The sequence below is a fragment of the Castor canadensis genome, chromosome 1 (assembly GCF_047511655.1).
Source record: "Castor canadensis chromosome 1, mCasCan1.hap1v2, whole genome shotgun sequence".
In the NCBI taxonomy this organism is placed as follows: domain Eukaryota; kingdom Metazoa; phylum Chordata; class Mammalia; order Rodentia; family Castoridae; genus Castor; species Castor canadensis.
The window spans coordinates 15,566,487-15,594,410 of record NC_133386.1 but is presented as its reverse complement, the minus strand read 5'-3'; the positions used below and the strand labels follow the sequence as shown (position 1 = coordinate 15,594,410).

The 27,924-nt window shown below is 42.4% G+C and overlaps 1 protein-coding gene across 10 annotated transcripts in view; it reads left to right on the top strand.

Annotated features, from left to right (window-relative positions):
* Positions 1 to 27,924, top strand: part of Plekhg1 (pleckstrin homology and RhoGEF domain containing G1) — a 200,321-nt gene that overhangs the window by 61,705 nt on the left and 110,692 nt on the right. Inside the window, exon 1 of one of the 10 annotated variants that reach the window (XM_074072337.1) lies at positions 4 to 21,402. The exons of 8 other annotated variants lie outside the window; for them this stretch is intronic. Coding sequence is in view for 1 of the 2 variants with exons in the window: in XM_074072327.1 (XP_073928428.1) it covers positions 24,183 to 24,300 (118 nt within the window). In the remaining variant the exon portion in view is untranslated. Of the gene's footprint in view, positions 1 to 3; positions 21,403 to 21,496; positions 24,301 to 27,924 lie in introns of those variants that run through there. One more of the 10 variants, XM_074072327.1, reaches the window with a different exon arrangement.

Sequence of the window (27,924 nt, the reverse complement as noted above, 5' to 3'; positions counted from 1 at the left end):
GAAACATGCTAAAAGATAAATATGCTTGTAATTTAGATTTATTAAGTATTGTTCTTTAAGAAAATCTTCTGTTTTTAAGTAGGAAAAACTGTTTTCAAATACTTTTAAAATATTCTGCAAGACAGATAATAAGTATTGCTTACCAAGGGATGAAACTGAAAGACAATGTATTCCTCAAAATAACACACACAAAGCACAAACGTGGTGTCACCATAGCCTGGCCTATTCAGCAGTCATTTCTTCTGTTGGCCTATTAGTCTTTCCTTTGAGGGGGAGGGTTGGGTGGAGAGCATTTAAACATCAATTTTAATCAGCCAGACAAGTTCTGTTTGTCCTTTCTAACTTCTTTTTTTTAAGATTCAAAAATCTCATTCTGATTTTGTGATGGTAGTATTTGAAAACCACAATAAAGGATAAAAGGCAGCAAAGGAAGGTGGGGGGCAGATGCCTTTCTGTTAGAATCAGGCAGTAGTCTCCCTCTGTTTTTTCCCTGGTACTTTAATGTGTCATCCCCTGACTACAGAAGAACTATCTGTCAAGACCCCAGGGGGAGAAGTAACACTGTTTGATTGCAGGTCAAATGCATAGTAAAGTGGTAGGAATGTGTGAAGAGACTTGGTCTGGTAAGCTTGTGTTGTTACTTTTTTATGAATAAAAGATGTTTATCTTTCAATTTGATACCAAGTCTTTAAAAAAGAAAAAGCAGGCAATAAAATAAAAACAAAATGAAAGGCCGAAGTGCAACAGTGAGTTAGAGTTTTGTCTTAACCAGCAAAGTCTTAATGCTTTGTTGGAGTCATAAATATTTGAGATACTGAATTATTCTGGAAGTGCTCAAAGTTATTACAAAGACAAATAGTATTTTAATTGAATAAAGATTTCTTGGCTTGTGTCGGAGTTCATCAGAGTTTTGTTAACTGGCAAAACAGTGGTTTTCCTCCTGCAGGTCATCGTTCCTGCCAGGAAAGTCCCGTAAGTTCTTTTGCTTAACTTATGTCTAGAATGCCAAGTAGCTTACAAAGCAAGCATTTGTGGTCCAGACCTGGCTTACCCATTAGACACAGTGCTCAGGGCCACTTCTAGTGGCCTAGGAAAATGCTTTAATTTCTTTTAAAAGTGAAAGAAAAATGAGTATAATAATGAATAGTAAGCCCGGCCGGCTTATTTGTGGATTTATTACATGTGGTTTTGACCAAGGGTGGTCACAAAAATAATAATAATAAAAGAGTCAAAAGAAACTTCGAAAACCAAGATTTCAGTTCCCACGCATATTGCACAGCTCCGTGGGGGTGGAGAAGCTCTCAGTCAGTCCTGCGTGACCATCAGTTATATTTAAATCATGTGAGCTTTGACTGTCTCCCTGCCCTTCATTTTGTAAAAATCTGCCTCCCACAAAGCAAAAGGTAAAAGTTATGGACATCCTCCCAAGCCAGAAAGAGCAATAATGTGCTGAACTGAAGTAATAAAGAGAAAGTTTGAGATTTGTTGAAAGGCTGCCTGACTTTAGGGAAGTTGAGTGGTGTTAGGAGAAAAATGAATCAAGCCCTCCACAGTACTTGGGATAAAGAGCATGAAATAAGATCTCGTTTCAGATGAGCAGTACAACATATCCAGTAGTAATTTTGTGGCAGTGATGTAGCCTACTTCATGCAGTTTATATCCATAACTTAGACCTTCTGACTTTGGACGTGTGGTGTGGTTAATTTGAGTGGTTTTAGTGATGAATGCTATGCTTTCTGAGCACGTGTGCTTTCTCCTCAAAGGCAGTCTCCTTGGAACCACAGCCCTGCGGATACCCAGGTGTACTGGGTATAATGCAGAACTAGCCTGGATTACATTTGTCTTGATGGCAGTCCCAATGCAAAGTTCAGTATTTAATAATTTTATGAAGGAAATGCTCCACGTGGACCAAAGTAGCCAACACTCACGGGAGCCACCTCACACTCAGGTGCACTCACTGTGTGGGACAGCCATTCAACTTAATGCTTATGTTTTCTCTCAGAGGACTTTTTCTTTTCTTTCTTTCTTTTTTTTTTTTTAGGAAAAAAATGTTCTGTATAAGTGAATCTATAGATAATTCTGCTCCTCAGAGACAGTGGTTATAGCTACAAAGAAAGAAAGAAGTGACATATTGTTAGGTTAAATAGCTATGGGTATTCATTCTGTTTTCCTGAAATCAAGTAGTTTCCCCTCTAGACACCCATTATACTCTATTTGCTTTGTAATGTGATATGGAAATAAAGGAAGGAGAAGCAAGACGTGACTCAGGGTTTCTCGGTTCCACTTGGCTAACTGTTGCCTGAGGAGCATGCATGTGGGGACAGTGGCCACCTGTGCCACGTTGCAGGCCCTAGTCCAGAACTGCGGTTCTTCTGCAGTCATGGGTCTATGGTACCGAGTGCACACATTTTTCAATGAGTAACTCATCCTCTTTTGTTTGTTTTCAAAGTCATGTCCCAGTTTTGGAGAAAATATTTTTATTAAGTCTTCAAGGACAGTGAGTCATTTGTGTGGAACATGTCTTCTGAAAGCCACTTCTTGGTTTAAAGCAAGTGTGTTGCCTGTCTGATGAACTTTGTTTTCAAACATAGACTCCTCCAGCAGCAGGACCTTTGTCTGCTTTGTTTGCTGCTCGAGACATTAGGAAAAGACAGATATGTAAGAGAACCTAAAATGTTTGCTGGGAGAATGAACTAATTTCCTTTGGAAAAGCAGGTTCTACCTCTGAAGTACCCTGCTGTCACTTTGGACATCTAAGAGCACTGTTGAGCCTGTGTTATGGGATGGCAAGTGTCGTGGCTGCTATGCAAAAAGGCATACGGCCCTCAGTAGAAAGCAGTGGCCAAGCAGCCAGTTGACAGCTACCTGGGCTCTCCAGGGGAGCCCATCAGCTTACACTCCAAAGCCACAAAGACATGGCTGCCACCTAAATTAAGCTAGGAAAATAAGAAAATTCTAGAGAGCATCAACTGACCTTAAGTGGTCAGGTGGTCTAATTCACAGAAACTTTTGTAAAATTGGAGAAGTGGGCCTATTTTACAGTGTTTGTGTGTGTGTGTGTGTGTGTTCAGCTTCAAGTCTATACATTTTTCAGGTATTACACAAAACATAGATAGATAACAGACAGATGGATAGACAGACAGACAGATGGACATAAATAGGTAGGTAGGTAGATAGATGATAAAGATAGATATAGATTGGTAGGTAGATAGAGAGAGAGAGAGAGAAAGGCAGAGATGGATGACAAATTTTTTGCTGAATAAAATCATCCCTGCCTTTGCCCTTTTCCTGTGCCTTCTGCCCACTCTGGTCCTTGGATAAAAGGGAGTCAGGTTGCTTGGATTGCACAGCAAAGGGAAGAGAGAAGGACAGCAAGACAGCATTTCTTGTTCCAAGGCTGAGGCAGGTACTGGGACCATGCTGACCCTTACTCTTCTGGCTAGAATTTCCTGAGCCCCTTACATTGTTGAACTGAGTAACAGGATAGTGGAATGCTTTTTAGCAAACACCCCAAAGATCAGAACTGGCATATTTTCCACCCTAGATTTTGGTATTACTAAGCCCAGCTGTGCTCCCTGACCCACCCCTCAGGGTGGGCTTCGCTCTCTGTCCCGTCTGTTCCTATCTGGGGCACTCCTCTTGTTCTTCATCAGTAGGAGGACCACACAGTGAGCCACGCCACGTCAGCAGAGGCTCTGTGGTACCTCTGAAGTATGTGGTTTTGCAGCTCAAGGTTTTGTGGGATTGAGATATTGTGGCTTTTTACCCCTGAAGAGTAACAGTAATATGGTAAAGGCATGCTTGGGAAGGAATCGACACTATAGATCCCTTTATGGGTCTTATAGGTGACCTTGCTACTGTGTCCCAGGGCCTCCTGTGTGTCTTACTCAGGGCTGATAGATTTGTCAAGCCAGATACTAGAGAAACAATGAGTCCTACAGCAGTAATGATTCCCATTGTGAATAAGTAACTGGTGGCAGTGAGCTAATAAGACAAGCACCCAGCTGAATTCTCTGCAGAGTGCCATGGACTTAAATGTCGTGTGTAATCTTTACAAAGTCACTGAAGTGCTTTCGTTCAGTTTCTTCCCTTGCAAAATCCTCTATCTCTTGACATGGCAGCATCGTAACAATGACTTTTAAAAATACATAAAGATGAAGAGTGTTACACAAACTATGTAGAAGTCATAGCGGTGCAGCACAGGATTACGTCATTCAGGAAGATGTACAGATTTGACTGTACCTAAGAGCTGGGCACCTGTTTCCCTCCCCACCACCAAAAAAATTCTTCAGAAAGTTTGCGTACCTAAGCTGGAATGGAAAGTAGAAACCTTTGTGGAGTTTTTGTTGCTGTCGTTTTGTGGGACTGGGGTTTGAAATCATTGCCTCACACTTGTAAGGCAGGCTCTCTCTGCTTGAGCAACAGCCCTACCGCTTCCTCCTTTAGTTATTTTTGAGATCGTGTCTTGCTTTATGTCCAGGCCGCTTGGACCATAAACCTCCTATTTGTGTTTTCGCACATAGCTGGGATGACAGGCCATTTGTTGAAATGGGGTCTCTCTAAGTTTTTGCCTGAGCTGGCCTCAAACTACAATCTTCCTGATCTCTGCCTCCTGAATAGCTAGGATTATGGGCTTGAGCCACTACGCCCAGTCCAGACACCCTTTTTTGAGGCTTCCTGATTGTAGACCCATCAGTTAGCTGATGAAGGGTACGAGGGGATTTAAGTTTAAGAAGGAGACTGTTTATTCTTAGACTTTCATGGACTCATTATCTCTTTTTTCTTGCCCATTTCTCCCTTTTGGAATGGAAATACCTATCCTATGGAAATACCTATGGAATATCCAATGGAAATACTTATGACTGTCCTGCCATTGTATTTTGGAAATACCTGTTTATTAATTTTTTTATTTGTTTAGGCTGGAGACGTACTCAGTGGTAGACCACTTTGCCTAGAATACACAAGGCCCTGCTTTGTTCAATCCCCAACACCACAAAAAAAAAAGGTACTTTTGTTCTCATGAACATGAGGAACTAGCTCCTGTTCCCGCCCTTGGCATTAAGATGTAGGAGTTATGGCAATCGGCTTCTGTTGAAGACAACGAGGGGCTTCGTGGTCAAATAAGTCTAGACCTTAGACAAAGTCAGTCCTTTCTCTGTGCCCTGGACTATGCTCTCTTGAACATAAGGAGAGGTAAAGCTCTATTACCTCTGTGCAGGTCAGCACTCCCATCCCAACTTCTAGCTTTTTAAACCAGGTCCTGTGCTGTTCTGTGGAAGGCAGCTTACTAAATGCACGTTCAAGGCCCAGCATGGAAAAGAAAAGTGGCATAGACACAGAAGGTGCCCTAGGAGGAAATGTAAAGGGATTCAAGCAGTCACTGGAACCTGTGCAAGGAGCCAGCAGAAGGACATTTGGAAAAAAAAGCTCTACCCTACAGGGAAGCTCCCTGCACTCTCTACCTAATGCCTGGTGATGGGGTCACTCCTCAGGGTTGCTAGACAGGTAGCTACCACCTCATGCTTTCCCCAGACTGACCTCAGCGTTCCACATGGAAAACATGTGGGACGTCTTGAAGCGTTTAGCTTACACTGGCTCCAGGACCAGTGAAGGATGACATTCACCCATCTCAAATTCTAACCGGGAGAAAGTTTCCTTTTGTCATTGAACTTCCTCCCTTCTAACAACACTAGATAGAGCCTAATGAATTCCTTATGCTGCACAGAGGTAGAAGTAGCAGAAAATTCCTTGGCATCAGTTGTTATCTTAGCATGTGAAATGTGACCTGTTCGGTGATGGACATGAGCGCCTTCTTTGTACAAAACATGGAGCTAAGTATTCTGAGGGATACAAAGACAAGAAGGCCAAGCTTCTGCCTTTGGTAAGCTTGTAAACCAAGTCCAAGAAGGGAACAATGTCTACAAATAACCTTTCCATGAAGCCATCCTGTAATAAAAAGAAATCAGAAGTTAATCAGAAATGTAGAGTGAGTAGAAATTAACATCAAGTGTGTTAGAAAAGTTATCAGAAGAAATGGGCTTCATGTGGGAACTGTCTTGGGAATTCATGGGAATTGCTATTTCCTGTTGTTTGGAACCCATTGGTGATGGATTAAATCAAAATGGTTTCATTATTAGTCCAACTGTTGTCTACTTCCTTGTCTTCTCTCGTTGTCCTATCATTCTGAGCGGACACTTTCGGAGCTCTCGTTACTTTAGTGGATTGCCAACAGTCTTAGCTCTCTCAGTTTTCTCTTACTACATTTCAAAGCTGATTCTGGATAATGATTAATAAATTATCATTTGTTACAGAATAAATGCAAGGTCAGCGTATTTTCAGAACCAGATAGAATATCATAGCCCTGTGCTGTATGGGATTAGGGTGAATTTCATGTTGTAAACATCTGCAGCTGATGGTGAACTTGGATCGTCCTGCCAGAGGCTAGATGAGTGACCATGTTAATAGGCATGGAAAGGCTGTCACCTGAAATGTCAAAAGAACCAGATGCACTCAGTGGTGGCAGATCTGCTCGTTACAACTGTAGGTAATGAGTTCTGGCCTGGAACAGACAATTAGTTTTAATGTTTGAAAATCTTGTAGAAGCACTGGACCAGATTCCTCAAGCTTAAGAAGTCCCTAAAACAAAATTACCCTCTGTGGCTTTTGGTAATCAAGGCCTGGGCTCATGTTTACTGAACTAAAGCCAGTGTTACCTCCTCCTCTGTCTTGCCCCTTTCTTGTCGAGTTCAGATTTTAGTGTGCAGGGTGCACAGGCTTTTAGGAATCTGTGTCTTACTGCCTTAGACCATTCTGCCTCTGTACCATGAGGACAGTTTGCTCTGGAGGAAGATATACTGACAATGATGTCTTTAGAGTTAAGCAGGGTATTAAAGCAATCATTGTGTTTTTAAATTTGAAGGACGTGGAGTTACAATTGATCTCAAGTCCTGTATTAATTCAACTATTTTCTTTTAATATTGTATGTGGCAGAGTCCGATTGCATTCTTGCAGACCTGGGGGAGATGTTTCTTTTATAGGTAGTTTCAAGTGAAAATCACTGTTAAAGGGTTCTCTGCTCTCCATTCCTCTATTTTTAGGATTCAGACAGAGGCCAAGGGGACAGGGACAGAAGACAGTGGAACAGTAATTGAGCTGCTAAGGATGGTTCCAGGTAGAGCTAGATTGTAGCCAGGAGGACAGACTCCTCACAGAAGTTAGTGCCTGAGTTAAGCAGACCAATGCTGGGAATTTCCGGTCCTTTTACTCCTGTATAGTGCTATCCCTGTGGGAAGATGTGCTCTGGACTCAGAACGACTTGGGATGCCATCTTTTGCAGGTGGTCAGTCACTTAAATAAGTTGTCCTTCAGGGCACTGACTCTGGAGGACAAAATTCTTTCTTGTCCCCTTTTTCCCAGAAAGAAAGAATTAGAAAAAAAATTGAACTTTTCTTCCTGCCTGCCGAGGCTTTAATGTGTTGGTTTAGTAATGAAGGTTGAGACTGGGCAGGGGGCTTTCTTCCTGCTGGACCATTTTCTCCACTCCCTGAATGCACCAGCACAGCCCCCCTGCAGAAAGGCTATTGTTCCTCTTCACTGTAAAATAGGTGGAAAACTCCCAGCTGCTCTGCCTGAGATAGTGTGAGGAGTCCCACTCTGGAACGCAGAGGGTGGGGAAGCACAGGTAAGTCTAAAGGACTTTAAAGTATAAACTTGGCCTCAGCAGACCATCTGCTCAGGGTGGGGCCTTGCTTCTACCTCCATGCAGAATGGTTCTTCAACAGGTGATCAGAGCCTTTCTCAGATCAGATTGGAAATGCTCTCATTTGAACAAGAATTTCCCATTAAGAGTTGGGCATAGTGGTGCATGTCTGCAATCCCAGCAGTTGGGGGAAGCTGATGCAGGAACATCAAGAGTTCAAGTCCAGTCTGGACTGCATTGCACTGGAGGCCAGCCTAGGCTATGTAGTGATGTCCTGCCTCAAAACCAAATAGACAAACAAAGAATTTCCCATTACAAAATCAGTCACATTACAGCAGAGATATATGCTTCCTTCAGAGTCTCTCCCCTACCCTGGCAGTCTGGATTTTAAAAGGGGCAAGTTGTATAAATACCATGCAGCTTCCTGAACAAAATGCCTTAAAAGGGTCAGATGTTCTACTTTCTGCAATTTGGTGGAGTTGTGGTTGTCTGAAGTCAGCCAATACACTCAGGTTGGAATAGTGCCCAGTGAAGAGAGTTTAGGAACAAGAGTAAACTTAGCCTTTCTCTCATCAAGCCAAGGTCATTGCAAGATAACAATGGCCTCCAGCTTCAAAGGCTTCTATAGTCCAGCTCTGATTTGCTCTATCTGCTGTCCGTTTCCATTCTGTATCCCCTCTGCCTTAGCTAGGTTGGTCCTTTCACTGCTGACTTGTGTCTGTCATCTTGCCCTATCTTCTTTGTTTGGGGCTGGTTCACAGACAACCAGTTAGCCAACTATCTCTATACTGTCCTCATTCACACCTAGATGTTCATTTTAGACACAGGAAAGACCTAGTCCCCAAAATCTCATGTGACCAACGAGAAAGCTGAGGTCCAGAGAGAGCTGGTGCTGCCACCAAACTTGTCAGCAGGCTATGTCAGAAACTGAGCTGGAATCCAGATATCTCTTCCAGCCTAGGACACTTGCCATCATAAAACTGCATGGATAAGATTCTTCTTTTTTTTTGCCACAAAGGAGATATATATATATGTAATACATACATATATATGCACACACCATACATATTGTGCAGTGATGAGATAAGAAGGGTGGGTTATTTAATATCGACTTACTAAATTAGTTTATTTGGAGCCTGGGATACCAAGCATTTAAGTCATACAACCAAAGAACCAGCCTGTTTAAACATATAGTAGGGCTGGATTTGTATTAACTTTGATTACGTAACTACTAAGATTTCAGGTTTTTTAGCATCCTGTTGAAACTATTCCAGGAATGGGGGGAGGGAAAATAAAGGAGAATGATGGAGGGGATGAATTCAAGTACGATATATTATAAGAACTTTTGTAAATATCACAATGTACCCCCAGGACATAATAATAAAGAAAAGAAAAAAATACTTGATCACTACTGTTTTTAAATTGTGTTTTTCTATAGACCCAATTTTTGAAAAAAGGTTTCTACATGTGACTTTGTGAATATTCAGTCAACACTAAGAAGACTTTCTATTATCTGTTCGATTAAGTCTCCTGTTTTCACAAATGAGAGATAGACAGCACAATGCATTAATATGTCACTAACATGGAGTTTGAAGCAGAATGGCTTCTGTTGTAATACACGACCTAACATTATCAAATAGATATCTTGAAAAATAGTCTGAAGCACAGAGTCCAGTTGACAGCCTCCCATGGTCTATTTCTTTGTCTTGTTTTAGTTGTATACTTTTTCCTATTTGAAACAGATGTGACTAAACAACATTAATGTTTCATTAACTTAAGCAGAATTAATAAATCTGTTTGGCACTGTTAGGGAAGCTGAATTCCAAAGTCTGGAAAGAAATGAATCAATGCAATCAGAAGACTGTTCTTTGGAACTGCAGAGAATAGTAGCTGGGGTCTTCTGGAAGAGTGTTACTTGTTCTTTTAAAAGCCTTCCTGGTCAGTCAGCAGGTAGAATGGTGTCCAAACCTCTTGTCTGCTTGTGCAATATAAAAACAAATACTTGAAGATTGATTAGTAAAGAAGGGTGTCTAATGCTTGTATGCAAATGGGTCTTTCCAGGAACGTAACAGTGAAGGTTCACTCTGAAAGCCTGGTTTCTGTTTTTCAAGCTGGTTGCTGTTGGGTGTGAGAGCTTCCTGTGGATTAGGGAAAGCTAAGATGCCCAGGTATTACTGTGTTTTGGCACCCACACATAGACTGAATGAGAACTTGCTGTTATTTTATCTGCCAAGGACAGGCTAAAACATTGGCTGCCCTACCTGTAACTTCTGCAATAGCAGAAAACAAAATAATTATCACGGGAGCCTTCAACAACCAGAAAACACCCTCTAAAACACCTCACACTACCGAGTGATTTGATGCTTGATGGCTCCCTCAAAGATTTTTCCAGTTTCCTGCAGTCCAGTTCCAAAAGAATGAATGATGGTTTTCTTAAAGAGCCAATAGTTCCCTTCGTAAATTGCTGGATCTTTCCTTTTCCTTATGTGTGATATTTTGAGTTCTTCTACAGTAAACTTGAATGGGCCATTTGAAATTGAACCCATATTCAACATAGTTTCCATTATTGGGGAGTCTGAGGCAGTTCTTGAGTGCTGAACTCTTCTTTGATCTGTTAGAACACAGTGGTTTCTATGGAGTCCTGTTGGTGGATGATCAAGGAAGAGTTCAGCATTCCAGTCATCTGGGCTTAGTGTTCCTACCCCGGCCTGTTCTGAAATACTAGCACAAAGGACTTTAACACCAGAATGCTTTGTATGTAATTACTGAAAATAAGCTGGCTATTTGAGGGGGAGAGTGTGGTAACCATTAGAAAATTTGTGTTTCATTTATTTAAATGTTGGTTTGTTTCCAGAAAAAAATATTTTAATTTTCTGATGACAGAGAATTCAAATTTTTTCCAGTCCCCCTACTTTGTACAAAGTAGTATGGAATAGAGTTTGTCTTATTTGACCTTAAATGTAGATAAAATAGGAGCCAAATTATTGTGACCAATATATTTCCTACATCTGGCAATAATCTTCTTAAAGTAATTGCTAATCCAAATTTATTTTTAAACGTTTTACCTTGAGCCTTCTTCTCAGGACTTCTTTGTTTCTCCCCCACTCAGTTCTTTAGGACAGCCTAAAACCACTGCAAACCCCATGTTCATAATTCAACTCACACATCACACAGCTGTGCTGTGACTTAGGAAGGATAGAAGGACATGCCTGACCTACAGCTCTCTGTCAGATAGAGGGGAAGAAGCAGGTAATTGCAGATAGCTGGACAGTGTTTTATAAAATGAGTAGGAATGATGAGAAAAGATGACTTTTTGCCTGGATGGATGAAGGTGAAAGAGGCTTTGGCAAAGGTTTGATTTCTAGAGGTCACCTGACTCCCTTTCAGCTGTACTTGCTGGGACCCAGAGGCATCAGTCTGTGGGGACAATTAACCCTTTAGCTAACATGCAAAATCATGAGATGTCTTGAGGGCTAAATGTTTACCTCAATTACTTTCAATACCTTGGCTGACGTCACAATTATTTAGACCATTTATTGAATACTTTTGCCATCACCCTGAGAAGCAATAAAGACAATGACTCTTAGACTCTTAATTGGGCTCTACCAAGATTGTCTGCATGTTACATGGCCCTAACCCAGATTTGATCTTACAATGTATTTCTAATTTCCTTTTTAAACTATTCCTGGGATAACTGAGGGATTTTTGCATTTAAGGAAAAACACTGACTTTATTAACTTTTTACCTCTGCTCCTCAATGAGATGGTTATTTATTTTTCTTTATAAACCCCATGGATTCTGATGGAAGAAAAATACTGATTTTTCATATGCATTTTCACAATAAATAAACAATGATGAATCCATTTTCAAAAATCAGTTACATTGGTTTTTTTCCCAATAAAAGTTGACTTAAGTAGATTCTCTTTTCATGGCTTCTTTTCTTTCACCAAAGTATAAGGAATATGACCCATAGGGTCACATTTCTCAAGATGTGTGGGATAAATGTTGGCTTTGAATAAAAAATAAACCTAAGAGCAGGGGTAAGTGCTGGAAGAATGATCCAGAAAGACAACCTGAAGTGTCAAGCAGGGCCACCACCTACAGCTCGACAGTGTGCAGCACCTGCCCTGCCCCAGTACCAGCCTGGCACTGACCCCAAACCTGTGAGTGGCTCTCCCTGGTGTTGTGCCAGCACACCAACCCTAGAACTAAAGGGTCTACATTTTTATTTCCATTCAGCAAAAGTGTTGGGTTCCTTACTTATTTCAGGAAGAGTGGAGGACCCACATGCATCTAGAGCCCTAGGGCTATAGAGGTTCACTCTAAATAGCTGTCCATTTGGCTGAGGAAGATGACCTGGCGTGTGAACATCTCTTGTGTTGCTTCTTTTTCCTCTGTCTTAAAGAATGCTCCTCTAAAGTGGAAAGAGCAGAGCCATGATGGGGAAGACAGCACCAAAGCTCAAGACTGTAGAGGAATTGGTCAAGTCAGCAATCAGTCTTCATGCAGCCAGCGTTGCTGAAGAGTTCCATCTGCCAGGAACTCTTCCTTAGCCAGTGCTAAGGATGCAGTGGGTCAGATAGGAGTGTCACCCACAGTGACCTTAGAGTACAGTAGAGCTGGAAGGCAGCACCTTTAAAATCATAGTATGTGTAGCAAATCTAAACTGTAGTGAGTGCTATGATTGAGGAGCACAGGGTGGTCTTAGGAGAGTGGACTTTAGTTGGCAAGAGGAGATCAGGGAAGGTCCATGGAACAGAAAAGTACATGAATGAAAACCAGAGGGCAGAAATGAGTGAGCAATGGTGAGAGAGTTGGCGAGAGATGACTGTGTAGTGTGTGGCCTTGCAGGCCATGCTGAGGAGTTTGGATTTTATTCTGAAAGCCATGAGAATATATTTAGAGGGTTTAAGCAGGAGAAGGATGTAACCCAGTTTAGTTTTGTGAAGATTCCTGGCAGCTATTGGGGGGAGGCTGCATTGCAGACAGTGGGAGTATGTGTAGGAACCTTGAACCAGTCAAGAGCCAATGGTCCCTTTGACCAGGGAGGTCCCTGAAATTAAAGATATGCAGATGTTATCAAGAGGCCACTATTTGGTAATGGAAAAAGAAAGTGATACCAGAAGTCTTAATCCCAGGACATTTCACTCACCTTTTAAAATCACACAAGGACCTTCTGCTTGAGTGACTTCTGTGCTATGGGAGCATCAGAGACAGATGCAATGCATGGCGGGTGGATGCCTTCAGGGTGCCAGGTGCTTTGAAGAGCTCTGCTAGGTCCAGCAATTGTGGCTGCCTCCTCTGCCTTTTCCTTTGTTCCTCTAAGTTCCTGGGGGAAGCCAGAGGGCATGTTTGCATTTGATGATGGAGATAAGTGAACATCCAGATTAAGGGTGATTTTACTTAGAAGTTGAGTCCTTTGAAAAGATCTAATTAGTTGCTCATTGTAACTATAAGCCTATATTAAATTGATGTTCCATTTCACCAATTGCAATATTTAGGTGAAATAAGAGGATATTAAAATTTATTTGATAACTGAAAGAATGGATAAAGGAAAAATATGATTATATGTTGTTGCACATAGATGTTTCATTTCACATCTACACAGGTAGTTTTGCAATGACAAGAAAGTGAGAAGTCCTCATTGTTCAAGTATGGGTGAGGAGAAAAGCACCAGGCCCTCAGCAAATCTGCTTCTGAGCAGTGCAAACTAAATAATTCAGCATTTTCCCTGCATATCAACTCTGCTTAGTTCCCCCCTCAAATTATATATTCTGGCAAGATTTCACACTTGTTAAAGCATTTAATTATTGTGTTTGGCAGTCATGGTTGGTTGCATTATATAAACAAATGCCGACTTCAAACATTGAAGCTGATTTTTCTCATAGTCTGCCAGAAAGCGAGACTATTTGATCTGCAGTTCAGATGCTCTATTCCTGATTACATAATTTCGGTCTGGGAAGAGGAATCTGGCATCTCTCTGCAGTCCTTCTACCATAGAAAATAGCCTTTAGCATCCTCTCCGAATGTGCAAATCATCCTGGCTGCGTGTTCCAAAAACATCTTTAAGGTATGCTCCATTCTATGAAAAGGTCTTGTTATCTTCAAGTACATGCACACTCTCTAGTACTACATTGTTCTAAAACACTGTGTGAACTGTGACCTCTGCAGAGTACGGTTAACTTGCCTCCCTACCAACCATGGAAGAATTCCCAAGGGTTTAGAGGAAGGCCCTGGTAGACAGTTCATTTTCTTCTGCCTGTTTGTAGACAGTGCTGTCTATCCAATACCCGATTATATGCAAGAATACTTCTCTCCTCAGTAGGTTCAGGACAATCTATTCTTGTAGTAGAGTAAAACTTAAGTAAAACAAAGCCCTTAAAGAACTACTCTTTTCTCAACTCAGTTTGCAAAAGAAAATCTCCCTCTTCACCACACACCCAAGTAACTAGACATGCAGAATTTATTTAAGGAAAAAAGAGAAATCTCCTCATGATCATCACCCTTTCAGTCTTCATTAGTCATTCCCCCATCTGTCTTCCTGGAGTCCAGGATTGGCTTCTTGTTCATGGAGTTGACCTGAGGCAGAGCAAAAGTCTGAATCATCAGAGGAAGGTTAAATTATAGTTTGGATACCATACTTACTTACTGAGGTGGGAACTTGCATGACCCAGTTTAGAAAAAAAAAATTAGCAAGGGTTGAAAGAGGTTTTTATGCTTAACCCCAAAGTTACCAGAAAGTTCAGCTAGGCAGACCATCTCATCTCTTGAGGTATCGGGATAATTGCTGTTTTATTCTACTAGTGATGACAGAATGAATGAGCTCAGAGTCCAACCTCTCTTCCCTCTGACTTCTTCATGATCAGACTGTTGCTGGCGAGCTCTAGGCACTCATCTGAGAACGACATCCACCTGGATGGGGAATAGACAGACAGCCAAGTTCCCACGATTGTTATCAATCACTGTGGATCACCACTGAGGCACCCAGCTCCACTTTCAAGTTGTATAATGCCAGATTTTGCTCAGCCCTTTCCTAGAAAAGGTGCGCACAAATTCAGAATGGTTTGTTGCTTAAGATGTAGTGGTGAACTAACTTGAGTGTGAATTGATGTAGAAGTTTAGGTGAGAAACATTTAAGAGCTGCAGGCAACATGTGACAGTAAACCTCATCCTGTGGTATCAGATCCTGGGTGAGGTCTTCCAGCCCTTCCTGACCTCTTCAGTTCCCTCATTTGCACTGTTTATTAATCCTCTGTGGGCACATCTATAGGGTTTGGAAACTTGCCTAACGTCACACAGTCCTAAGTAGCAGAACCAGGACTCACACCCAGATCTGTCACACAGCAATGTGTGCGCCTTTCACCATGTGCACTGTCTGTAGTGTGAGGTGAAGGGTTAGGCAGGCGAGGTGCTCTCCCTACAACCTTTGCCATCTGTAGGGTGTCTCAAATTTTTTCTCTCTTTCCGCAGATTTATTTTGGTCTCTTGTCTTTAGTGATAAAACTTCTTTTTCTTAGCAGGAGAAGAAGCACTAGGATAATTTAAATTTAAGAAGAAGAGAGCAAATCACAAAAATGACACTATGTAAACATTTCTTACAGATATGATCCAATGCCTACAAAACATGCAAGAATTGAGTAAAACTCTAGTAAAAATAAATTATGAAACCCAAGTAGGATACAAAAGAAAAAACATCCAAGATTCAGATTACATGCCATGGTGGGAGACCCACTGTGTTCTCCATAACAACTGGCACATTCTCCTCATTACAGTGCTGGCTTTTCTTCCTTCCTTCCTTCCTTCCGTCCTTCTTTCCATCCTTCCTTCCTTCCTTTCTTCCTTCCTTCCTTCTATCCTTCTTTCCTTCCTTCCTTCCTTCCCTCCTTTATCTCTTTCCTTCTTTCCTTCCTTCCATACTAGGCTTTGAACTCAGGGTCTTACCTGAGTTCTAGGCAAGTACCCTACCACTTGACCCATCCCTCCCAGCCCTTTTTGCTGTAGGGTCTCATACTTTTGCCTGGTGCTGGCCTCTAACGGTAATCCTCCTACTTCCACCTTCCAAATAGCTAGGAATTACAGGCATGTATGTACCCCAATGCCTGGCCCACAAAGCTGCCTTTTTTGGAAAGGAAATTCTAAATTCTGAAAACCAATACCTGAAGTTTCTTTTCTACTTAATTTGGGGCAAACATTGATTGCATGCTTAATCCCTAGGTAGCTCTTTGTCATTCTACCTTTTTTAAAAAAACTATTTTATTAAATATTAGTAGCTACAACCATTTAAAATTATGTGTAAGAAATTCTGTGCTTACCTCACAAGTTGCAGAAACCAGAACAGGTTTGGGGACTGCCATGTTTGGGAGTCTTCAGCCACAGTAGAGGAAGGAGGGGAGGGAGACAGTTGAGTGCACCAGGGTGAGGGAAGTGAAAGGGAGGCCCCTACAAGAAGGAGTTTTACTGGTAAAGAGACTCTTATCTGGGATCATCCAACTTCTGTTCACTAGAAAATCCACTCAACCTGTTCATGAACTAAAACATCTAGTAGCAATTATTTTAGGCAAGAGTAAAGGGGAAGCCTTATAAGAGTCTTTCAATTGGGTTTTTGTGTCTTTAAAATACCAAGTATTTGTGACCCCTTTAATGATGCATAAAGATAAAATGCGCCAAAAAAGTAAATATGATTTTCCAGTCTTGGTAGTCAAGTGTTTAAAAACCACTCCCAGTGAACACCTGGATTTGTCTATGTAAGCTTCAGTAGTTCTATAAAGCCAGGAAGAAGAAATCTAACTCCTTATGCCATTGATAACTGCCCATATATAAACAGGAATGATTTCTTAACAGGACCACGGTAACTTCAGACGCCCTGGTAAACAGAGGCTTTGTAATTAGGTTCAGCCTGATTTACCCATCTCGACCCAGTCTAATTGATGTAAGAGGCACAAATTAATATTGCAAAGGCAGGGGTAAATCCAAGTCAATCAGTGTCTCCTAATTAATCACAAACTTTTAAAGGAGAGAGAAAAACAGTACATTCTCTGGCTTCAGGTTCTGTACCAATCTAGCATACAATTCTAAGAGTTTATAGGGTTCAGATTTCAGGGTAGAATTACAATTAGCAGAGGTTTTTGCTAAAGCAGTTGGTTCTTTCCAACTGCCAAATGTTGAGGTCTTGTTTGGGAATTTGTTCTCCCTGTGCCTGAGCCAAGCGATGCATATGTGAACTGAAGACAAAACACTCCAGTGACTTGCCTTGTAAAAGTGGTTAGAGAACTTGGGTTTTACCATTTGAAACTATCATTGATATTACAGTTTTTCAAATCTGAAGTTTGTGAATACCAATTAATTATAAGTTGGTAATCAATCTTCACCCATCACCTTTCACATCTGAGAAAATAAGTAATAAATTTCTGAAAAATAGGACATAAATGCTAATGAATAACTTCCTACAAAATCAATATGTTAAACAAGCGATTATTAAATTGTGTGTGTGTGTGTGTGTGTGTGTGAAGTTGCATAGTGACATAAAGTAGCTTGCTTTTCTTTGACATAGAGAAAATAAGTGGAGATTATTTTTATAGTATTTGAAGGACTGGGAGGAAAATGGGTTGTTTTTATTTCTAAGTTGCAGTGTTCTTTATAAGGTGCAAGTTTAACAGTTTTTTAAATAGATTTTAACCTATGATTTAATCTTATAATGAACATTAAGCTGCAATTAAATTTCTCAACCTTGTGACTGTGTTTGGCAACAGAGCATTTCTAGGGGTGGACAACATGCAAATATTTGATCTAAGTAGGAGATAAATACAGGCACTTCACTTTTCACCGAAGTTCTCTCTTTGAAAAATTCATAAAATAAAGAAGTATCATAAAACAGATCATGTTTTCCCATGGGAATGATTTAATAATTATGGGCTTTCTTTACCAGAACTTAGTATCTAATTATAAACAATAGTGTGTTTTTTAAAATGACAACAGTGATGATGAGAATATTCTACACTTTAATTATACCAAAGTCCCCACTGCACGCTGGTTGTTCATTCATCCATTCAACGAGTTTTTGTTGAGCTTGTACCACGTGCAAGGCACTGACCCAGGCTGTGGGAATTTGATGTGGGCAAAAACCATATGTGTTTCCCTGCCATCATTATTCTAGACTAGACTAGTAGGGGAGATGGCCAGAAACCAAATATCGATTGTATGTTATGAATGCCAGAAAGGAAGAAAATGCAGACATTGACTCCAGGAGGCGATGCCTGAGCTGGTATCTGACAGATTAGTAGTAGCTGCAGTGGGGGTAGAAAAGCCATATAGAGAGACGAGGAGCCCTGATGAAGCCTAGAGAAGAGTCATGAGTCTGGGGGGATAGGAAAGAAGGCCCAGTGAAGTTAACAAGAAGCTGGAGTTGGGACATGGGGCCATCAGATACCAAGCTCAAGGTTTTGATCATTACCCTGGGAGAGAACAAGGCATGGAAGAATCTTCAGGGTGGGACGACATTAGATTTGCAGTTGGGAGCATGATAGTCCTGCCCCTCCAGGAGAAGGGCTGCAAGACCATTATACTAGTACAGATGAAAGATAACCAGGGTGGAGAAGAAGGAATGTCCGTGATAAGTGAGAGAGTCAAGAAGTGAAAAAGTTGGGTGGAGGTGGGATGATCTGGAGTAAAGGAGAAAAGGTGGCAAGGTCAGCTCCAAACTCTCTGGCTGGCAGAAGCCCCACAAGTGACGGTGGTGTTCACTGGCAGAGGACCTGGTCTGGGAGGCATATTGCCTTTCATTGTGGGGTGTTGCAGCTCAGTTTCCTGTGAATTCTCAGAGCTGGGATAACGAGCAGTCACTAGGGTATACCGCCTCATGCTCAGATGTTTGGGCTGGTGATGTCAGTGAGTCATGGCTGAGTTACTGGCTGATGCTGAGGGGGAGACAGGAATGTCAGTAGAGGTAGGAGAAAAGGAGGTTACAGGGACCATGGTGCTCAGGAAAAGACAGCACTTTGAGAAGAGAATACTGGCCAAATATGTCGGATGCTGCCAAGAAAGTTCTATGGGAAAGAGGCTAATAAATACCAGTTGGATTAGACAGCAGCATCCTACAGAGGGCTGTTAGGGTGGAGAAGCAGGGCAGGGAACGTCAGACCGTCAGACTGGAGTGGCTTGGGGAGGACATGAAGATGGTGAGTACAGATAACCCACTTGTGATTCTTATCCTTGAAGGGAAGAGAAAGGCTGCAGCTGGAGGAGACACTGAGCGTCAAGGGAAGTTGTAGCTGGGAAGGTTTAATGGGCACATTTTCCCACTGTTAGGGCAGACTGGAGGACACACCCTTGGGAGCTACACAGTAATGAGAGAATCCAAGTCTAGATGAATTTACAGATGCATTTGTCAGGGATTAATTTATATGAGGAGAAACCACTATGTGTTAGATTCCCTTACCTTTCTCCCGTGTGTGACCATTCAGCTCTGAGAATCACAAGTATTCTAGAGGCGTAAACATAGTGCTTGGGTGAATTCAGCCCATGTGACGGTTAGCACTTTGAGAAAAGAAGTTATTAAGCATGATCATTTTCATTTTACTTTTTAGAAAAAAAAGGTTGATTTTTCTCCTTGTTCTTCATGTCGAGAATTATACACATACTATTGGCACCACATCCTCCCAATTTGGAAAATGGGTTTTATTTCCCGTCCTTGGAGCAGTTAACCATGAACAGCTATCTTCCCTAAACTCAATCCTTTGACCCAAAGACCATTACCAAGGCCAGAGCAGAGTCTCAGTGCTGTCTGTGTGAAAGAGTCCAGCCATCTAGAGTGAGTATGCAGCCCTGTGGTGTGCACAGATGCTCAGCCACATGAATGTAAATTTTGTCCCTCCTCAATTTCCTCTTGGCCTTGAATGCAGGATGGAATTTGCAGCACTAATCAAGCCTTGCTGGATAGGTCTGGCGTGAACATTTAAAGCTACAAGCTCACCCTGCAGTGTGCACCCAGCTTGCTTCTGTCCTATTCCCAGTATCTAAAAAGGCTGTGAGCACAAAGTTGCCTTTTCCTGTAGTTGACTCTTTGCCTCAGTATACCTGCTTCAGAAGCCCTGAACCTGTGTAGGTCAGGGGCTACCCATGACAGCCTGGAAAGCCCCCTACACCCACTGCTAGGTCATGCTGCCCTTGCAGAAGCCACCAAGCCATCTGCTTCTGGGGTGAGGCCTGAGCCCTGCTTGTGACAGCCTTGTGCCTCAACAAAGATCCACTCATCGGTGGCAAGGTCATCTGAATCTGAATCAGCTGCCAAAGCAGAAACTTCCCCACCATAGAAGCCATCTTCAAGACTGCAAGGGCTAACTGGTACAAAAGAACCCACCACACATCACCAAGGCAGAAACAAAGGGCCACGTTTACAGCTCAGCATCTGCCAGCAGCAGGAGTATTTTATTCCTCAAATGTCATGTCCAGGAGTCAGTCTGCCAGATGTTGAGGCTTGGGGTAAGAACAATAAAGACTTTTCCTCCTACCCAGGTTTTGAGCAAATCTAAGTGTTGAAAACACAGGAGTAAGGCAGGCGAAGACTAATCTCTCACCTCTGTTACTGACCTTGGAGTCTGTGTTCTGTGTCTGTGGGCCAGTGGTCATCGACATACCTCCCATCCAGTGGGCTGAGCTGGGGCAGCCCTCCCCACACAGGAACAGAGCTCACACAAGTCAAACTCAAGGCCTTAGGAAACAAAGCAGGTGCTGCCTGTGGGCAGTGCCCTGCCAGACAGGCAAGAGTGTGGCTGGGCTATGCCCATTTTCCCTCTACTGTTGCCAATCTAGCTCCTGATTCCTGCCCCCAGGAGAAGTCTGTGCCCCAAAAAGAAACACATCAACACCAAGGAAGAAATACTCCCTGCACAGCCTCACTCTCGGCTCAGCAACTCCTTCTGGAAGGAGGAAGAGGAGGTCAAATATTTGCTACAGACATGGGAGTGCTACTTAATTCCAATGGCTTGGCACACATGTCACAGTCGACAGCATCATCACCCCAGCTAGACCTGCCTTTCTTCAACCAGCATCTGCCAGTGCTCTCCTACACCCAGAGCCACGTTAGGTCTTAAGAGATCACAAATAAGCATGTGGCCTTGATTCAGTCCTTGTCCTCTGCAGAGGTGGGTGAGGACATTATCTATGTTCATAAAATTCATGGTCACCATAAGAAATGAAAGACAAATGCCTATGAACTACAGTTTGCTGTGAGTCAGTGTTGGCCTTTGGGCCACCTTCAGAATAATTTTCATTTTCTAGAGATCATGTCTCAAGAAAAAAGTGTTTCCTTCCCCACCACGTCCCTTTTTGTAAGAGGAGCAGGAATAATAATACAGCTTTGAGATGGAAATGACCTCCTGTAAGCACTATTGGGCTGAAACAACTCAACATCATTGCATCCGGGTGGAAGAACACAGTTCGCTCGAGTGGGGTCTGTTTAAGGAAATGCTTTTGTATGGTCTGGGAAGGGTGGAGTTGACCTCACAGGCAGGACATTACTCTTCTTCCTCTTCCTGTCCCTGTTTCTCACAGCAATCACAGTCATTGCTCAGCTTCCTGTGGGGGAAGTGGCTACTGAGTGTCTACCTTCTACCACCTGCAAGCAAAGGCCAACAGAGTGCTGGGTACTGCCGTTGAACTTGAACTGAGCGTACATACAGGCCCCCTTTCAATAACACCTTGAGAGGGTAAGACATCAGAAGCAAATATGGAGCCACTCTTTGTGGGGTGGAAGGGGCAGGACACTGTTGTCCTGACAAATTGTGTTCTGGTCCAAAACATCCACAGACAAGTCAACTGTGGGGATATGGAGGGGGTTGGGGGAGGAGCAAAGACAAGGTGAGGTAGAATATGGTACCTGACACCAGGTAGCAGCGGGTAGCAGCATGCAAGCATGTTTCATGCAGGAGTAAATAGCCTGATGGGCGTAGAGATGAGGGGTGTGCGTTGCTGGACTTCTGGCCCCAGTATTGATTCTCTTCACCCAACAAGCCAGGTGCTGGGGACATACAGACACTGGACACAGCAACAATAAAGGCTTTGGTCCCTGGCTTCAGGAGGCGCCCAGTCTAGTAAGCTGGTTTCTTCATATCATCCTTAAGTCAAATCCAGGCTGGCAATTTAAGAAAATATAGAAGCTTTAGAAACCGTAGACTAGGGGTAGTAGAGTGGCTTAAGTGGTAGAATGTCTGCCTAGGAAGCAGGCCTAGGAAAACCTCAGCACCGCCAAAAAAAATGCAGCAACTGTAGACTCCCTGGCCTTGGCACCATCTTAGAGCCAGCAGAGAAGCCATGTCAGGGTGAGCCCTTAGGATCTGGGCTTGTTGAGGAGTTTCTGACACAGTGAGGCTTGGGGATTGCTGGTTGAGGGGTACAGACATAATAGCAGATAGCTATGATCATGGCCAACAGTGGGCAGGGCTGTGGCTAGACACTAGAAACTGATAAGAGCACAGTTACCCAGTGGGAAGCCAGGCGTGGCCTGCCAACAACAGCTCTGCTGGGGGCTCTCTGAATTTGGGCAGTTTGCTGTGCTTGTAGAATAGCTCTGGTGACCAGTCCTATGCCTTCCACCTTGGATGGACTCTCAGACAGGTAACAGCCGTAATAATCCAGACCTCAAAGACTTACTTCATGGGAAAGTGTTAGTCATTCTTTATGGTCTGGAAACCTCCTCTGCTTTCAGCATCACTGTGTTCTCTCTGCCATCTCATCCTAAGGAGGAGGTCAAAGGTGACTTCTGCATAGTTTGATCGTCTCTCTGTGAATCCCCATGACCCCTATTCCCGGCCCATTCCATACCCTACAATTGAGCACAGATTACCAAAGACAGGTGGTTCCAGGTAAAGGCCTGACCATGTTCCTGTCTCCTGATCTTGCCCCCCTGATGGGTGACACTGGACCATGCCTCAAGATCTCTGCTGATCTCAATACTGGCTTCACTGTCCTCCTTCTCCTGGGGCCACACTACTCCTGCAGGGAGTGGCCTCACAGAGGGCAGGTTCAGCCTGTCTTCATGTACTCGGGTGTGACAGGAAACAGGTTGTTGGAGGCCTCTTTGCCCTTTTCCCTAAAAGGTAGGTGGCATTGCTCATTAGAAGCTCTTCCCAAACCTATCAGAGCTCAGCTCAGCACTCAGTGGCAGAAGGAGCTGCCCACTGAAAAGGGAAACAATGCTCCCAAAAGGAAGGTGATGCACCCACAAGGACAAGTAGGGCATGCACCTCTCATCAAATGCTACCCCTCTCGGTGATCCGCACTGCCCAAGTGCACTTCGAGGTGGGAATAGAGTCAGCACCTTCCTGTTCTCACACTAGTCTAAATTCCTGTTCTCTAGTTCTATGCTCCCTCTATCCATGATGACACCAAAGGGAAATGTCAATCAAATAAAAATGTGTATCTTCAAAACACTGCTTTTAGTAAACTATGGCTTTTTGGGAAAAAAAAATGTGGTCAGTTTTGGGAGATTTTGCCTGCCTTCTGCAGGCAAAATTAAATAAAATAACATGTAACCTGGGAACAGAGAAAGAGTGAAATTAGGTATGTGTAATTAAAATCATAATGTCAGTAAATATAGAAAGCTCTCAGTCTCCCTATAGTTAATCCAGTATTGGTTTTTACCACCTTGGCTGAATGAATCTAGGATCCAGAGATTTTCAAGGGATTCTAGAATTTTCTAGAACCATTTGCCCCTCCCACAGTTTTAATGCAGCATTGGTCTTTCACCAATGTGCACCTGGCCTGCTGACCAGTAGGGGGCATCTGTGAGCAGGATGCTATATGAGTTGCTCTGGCACCACCTCCTCAGTTTAAGGCCACTCCAGCAAGCTCTTCAGCAGAGATAATGAGGACATTGGAACCAGTCCATTTTTTAAAAAGGCTTTGAGAATTTACATGGTTGTGAGTTTTTATTAAATCTGTTAACCAACTTTCATGGTCCTCAAAAGCCACTATAACTCTTGAACACTCAGAACATGAGGCATACCTTTCATATATTGCAAACAAATTCTGTTGATGTAGAAGAGTGGTTCTCCTTGGAAAAATAATTGCCTGAAAGTGGTTTCAATATAGGAACCACCCCCCCCACAAACACACAGTCATTTTCGAATGCTGAAAAATTAGACTTAAGTAAAAAATGGAAGAGCAAAAACCATTCTCATCTACAGGAGACTGGTGCTTCTATAATGTTGACCATTCTCTTCCACTGACTACCTCTCCTCTTAGCTGTCATTGTGATTTCTGCTGTAGTTTGGTTTTTCTTGTCTCATCTCCCAAACTTTCCCTGGGCCTCCTGAGGGAGGTCTCATGACACAAGAAGGATGAGATGTGGGAGGAGGACTGAGGTGGGAGGAACTGCCCAGGCCTGTCTACCTTGGGTGGAGCACCTTCCAAGGAGGACACGATCCTGATGGTGGCAGCCTGACGGAGCTGCCTGCCACCCTCAGCAGGACCACAGCTGCCTGCGAGCATGTTGTCGACCACCATGGTGGGCGCTCTGGTCAGAGGGTGGAGGAATCGCAGCTCCCCTAGAAGGGCTGAGCCAAAGCTGCCCATCCCACAGAGACAAGGAGGAATCCTGATTCAGGGTATGTTTCCTACACTTTGATACGACTGAATGACTTCTTTTTTTTTTTTAAGGATTCAGGAAGGTGATCGTGAGCTTACAAGTCCTCCTCTTCAAATAGAATTGATGAATCTAGAGTCTGTTTTTCTTCTCAGCTTCTATAAATTATGGCAAACTCACTGTGGGTGGTTTATTTTCTTTTCCTCATCAAAGACTGAGGTACCTTTAGTAACAGCAAATTATTCCTAGCTTCCTTACCTTCAAAAGTCTTTTTTAAAAAGATGGAGTTTGTGTTTGAGTACTCAGATAGAAAAGGTGTTGTACTGGCTTTTTGGTGGCTTTTAATCTAAATAATAAACTTCATTACTTCTGGTATGGGAAATGGCAAAAGTAGTTAGCTTCTGGGTTTCCCCACTAATTATTCTTATTTTCTGTTTTGCTGCTATTGTTTTAAGGCAACAATAGACCTTGTGACAGAAATGTAGCTGTCCTGTGAACATTGTTCAAGAGGTTATTGTGGTTCTTTCTGAAATAAATCTTCATTAGAATGAAATACTTTTTGAAATGCCTGACCTCATTTTGTTCTGTCAACCTTGGACTTCTTAATGATACCTACTTAGAAGCAAACTTTTTGGTCTTGCTGATTGATCTAAGCTGGCTGAGGAAGCACGTCTGTGCCCAGCAGTAACAAACTCCCAGGGGCTCTCAGAGCTGTCCAGCTGCCCCTCCACTACTTTAGTCTGACCCCACAGCCCTGAGCACTTCCTAAGCAGTAGATGCAACTCTTTGGCTCCAACTCACACATCTTGAAATGTTCCAGGCTGTTTTCTAGGTACTGCACGCTCTGGTTTATAGCTAACCTACTTTGTTTTTGGTTTTGCTCTTGTTTGAGTCAGGGTTTCATTATGTAGCCCAGCCTGGCCTCGAACTCAAGATCCTTCTGCCTCAGCCTCCTTTTCCCCCACCCCCACTGCTGACTTACAGGTGTGTACCACCACACCTGGTTTAACTAACCTACTTTTAAGAGGCATGAAAATTAAATGTTGTCATTTCTTTTGTGGTAACAGTGGCTTCCACCCCTGCTTTTCAGGCTGACTGTTTAAGAAGAATCAAACCAGGAAGTTCTTTTTTAAAATAGTCTGATAAGTATTCATTTCAAGAGAGTAAATAAATCATTTAGCCAGGTATCTAAAAGATAGAAGGGTGTTTTGTGTTCTTGTGTTCTAAACTGCTTGAAAGGATTACCGACTCTGAAGCCTAGGATTCAGGTAGGAATTGTGAGTCAAAGTGTTTCAAAACTTGAGCACCTGATTCTGCTCCTGTATTTTGCAGATGAGGAAACAGCTCAGCTCAGAATTGTTACCATGGCCAAGGCAAGGCAGAGCAGGGCATGGACTCAAATTTCCCAGACTTTGGGTTTTTCTTTTTCCCCCGGTGCTGGGGATGGTATCCAGGGCCTCAAGCATGCTAGGCAAATGCTCCACCACTGGGCTCTGTCCCCAGCCCACATCTCCCAAACTTTGACTGCAATTTTTTCTCCCCTCTCTCCTCCTTCTCTCCTGGCAGATTTAGTAAATTTTCGTAACAACATTCAGAGCTTACAAGGTTAACAGTAACAGCTAACAAGTAAGGGATGTTTTTATAAAATCAATACATGAAGATCTTGACAGTTTTGACACATAACTGTACATATTTATGGGATGCAGTGTGATATTTTAATACATCTGTACAATGTGCAGTGATTAGGGTAATTGATATCTCCATCACCTCCCCTCCAACATTTGTCATTTAATGGGAACATTTAAAAGCCTCTTTACTGCCTATTTTGAAATATGCATGGAAGTGTTGTCTACCATAGTTATCCTGCTGTGCTACAGATGTTAGAAATTGTTCTTTCTACCCAGTGTACCCCTATCAATTATAGATTTTTAAAGTTTTATTGGGATATAGTTCTTGTGCCACATAATCCACCTATTCAAAATGTGCAGTTAAATGGTTTCTGGTGGATTATGCTATTCATATACCAGATATCTATGAGAAAATAGAGAGAAAGGACATAAAATTCACCATCTCAACAATTGCAGGTGCACAGTTCACTGGTATTAGTTAGTTCGAAGTGTGGTGCAGCCATCACCCCCGTTTCCAAAGCCATGCCATTGTCTCAAGGAGAAATTGTTAGAACCAAAACCATCAGCCACTGATGTCCTGTTCTCACCTCACTTCCCCCTCAGTAGCCTCAAATCTACTTTCTGTCTCTGTGAGTTTGACTGTTCTTGATGTTTCAGGTGAGGAGAATTATAACTAGATATCCTTTCTGTCTGACTCTTCACCCAGCATAATGTGAATACAGCACTTAGCAGAAGTTCGCTTCTGTTCAGGCTAACAGGATGGTCTCTCTTAATTCTCTTCTGTCTTAATCTCTCCATATTAAATACACCTTCATTTCCAACCTGGTGATAAACTCCTTTGGGTATTTTTCAGTCCTCTGGTATTTTTGTATTTAAACTATTTAAAGGATGAGAGGCTTTTAAGAAGTTATTTGTTTTCAGTTAGTTCTATAAAGACAGTGGCCATAGACAAAATCTTTTTAAAAAATCTCTAATGCCTAGTCCTGAGTCTGACAGAGAACTAAATACTCAACACATTTCCTTGAGATGGACAGACGAATGATTTTGAAGGTTTTATGTGTAGGCACTAGGAAACAGAGTTTTAAATATGATAATTCTTTGCTCTGTTTGTTTTGTGCTTGCTTGGTTTCTGGGTTTTTTTTTCTTTTTTGAGGTACTGGTGCTTGAACTCAGAGCCTCGTGTTCTCATTTGAGCCCTTTTTGCTTTTAGTTTCTCAGATAGGGTCTCCTGCTTTTGCCTGGGCTGGCCTCAGAACATGATCCTCCTTCCTCTACCTCCTGAGTAGTACAGATTACAGATGTGCACCCACATCTGAGTTTATACTTTAAACCTTTATTCCCTGAAGCAGTGATATTTTCTTTTGATGTAAAAATACATAGTGGCAATTATTTCACACTCCATCAAATCACTAAATATCAATGTTTCACTATGCCAGGCCAGGGCAAAATTTAACCAAGGAAACCTAGCAAAGCCTTGTAAGCTCCTACCTGCTCCTGGTGCTGTCTCCTGGTTATTCTTAGTGCTAGGCTTAGGATTTGAATGCAAACTGAACCAGAGCCTGCTACTACTTCCAGAAGTCCTTTTCCGGATGGAAGGAAACTGAACAGAAAGGTAGATTTCCATGGTTTTCATATTTCCATACTAAATCAACTGTGTTTCTGCTGGCTGTATCCAAAGACAGTAAGGATGCATGCATTTTAGGTTATGACTTGGTAGCCTTGGGAGATTGGTTCCAGGACCCCTAAGGATACCATAAGTCCCTTATATGAGATGGTATAGAATTTGCATGTAACCTACACACATTCTCCCATATACTTTAAATCACCTCTATATTATTTAATACCCTATACAATGTAAATGCTATGTTAATAGTTGTTTTACCATATTGCTTAAGGAATAATGACAAGAAAAGTCTGTACATGTTCAGTACAGACAGTATATTTTCCAAATATTTACAATTCAGTTGGTTGAATCTGTGGATGCAGAGCATGGTGGTTCACACCTGTAATCCCAGCAC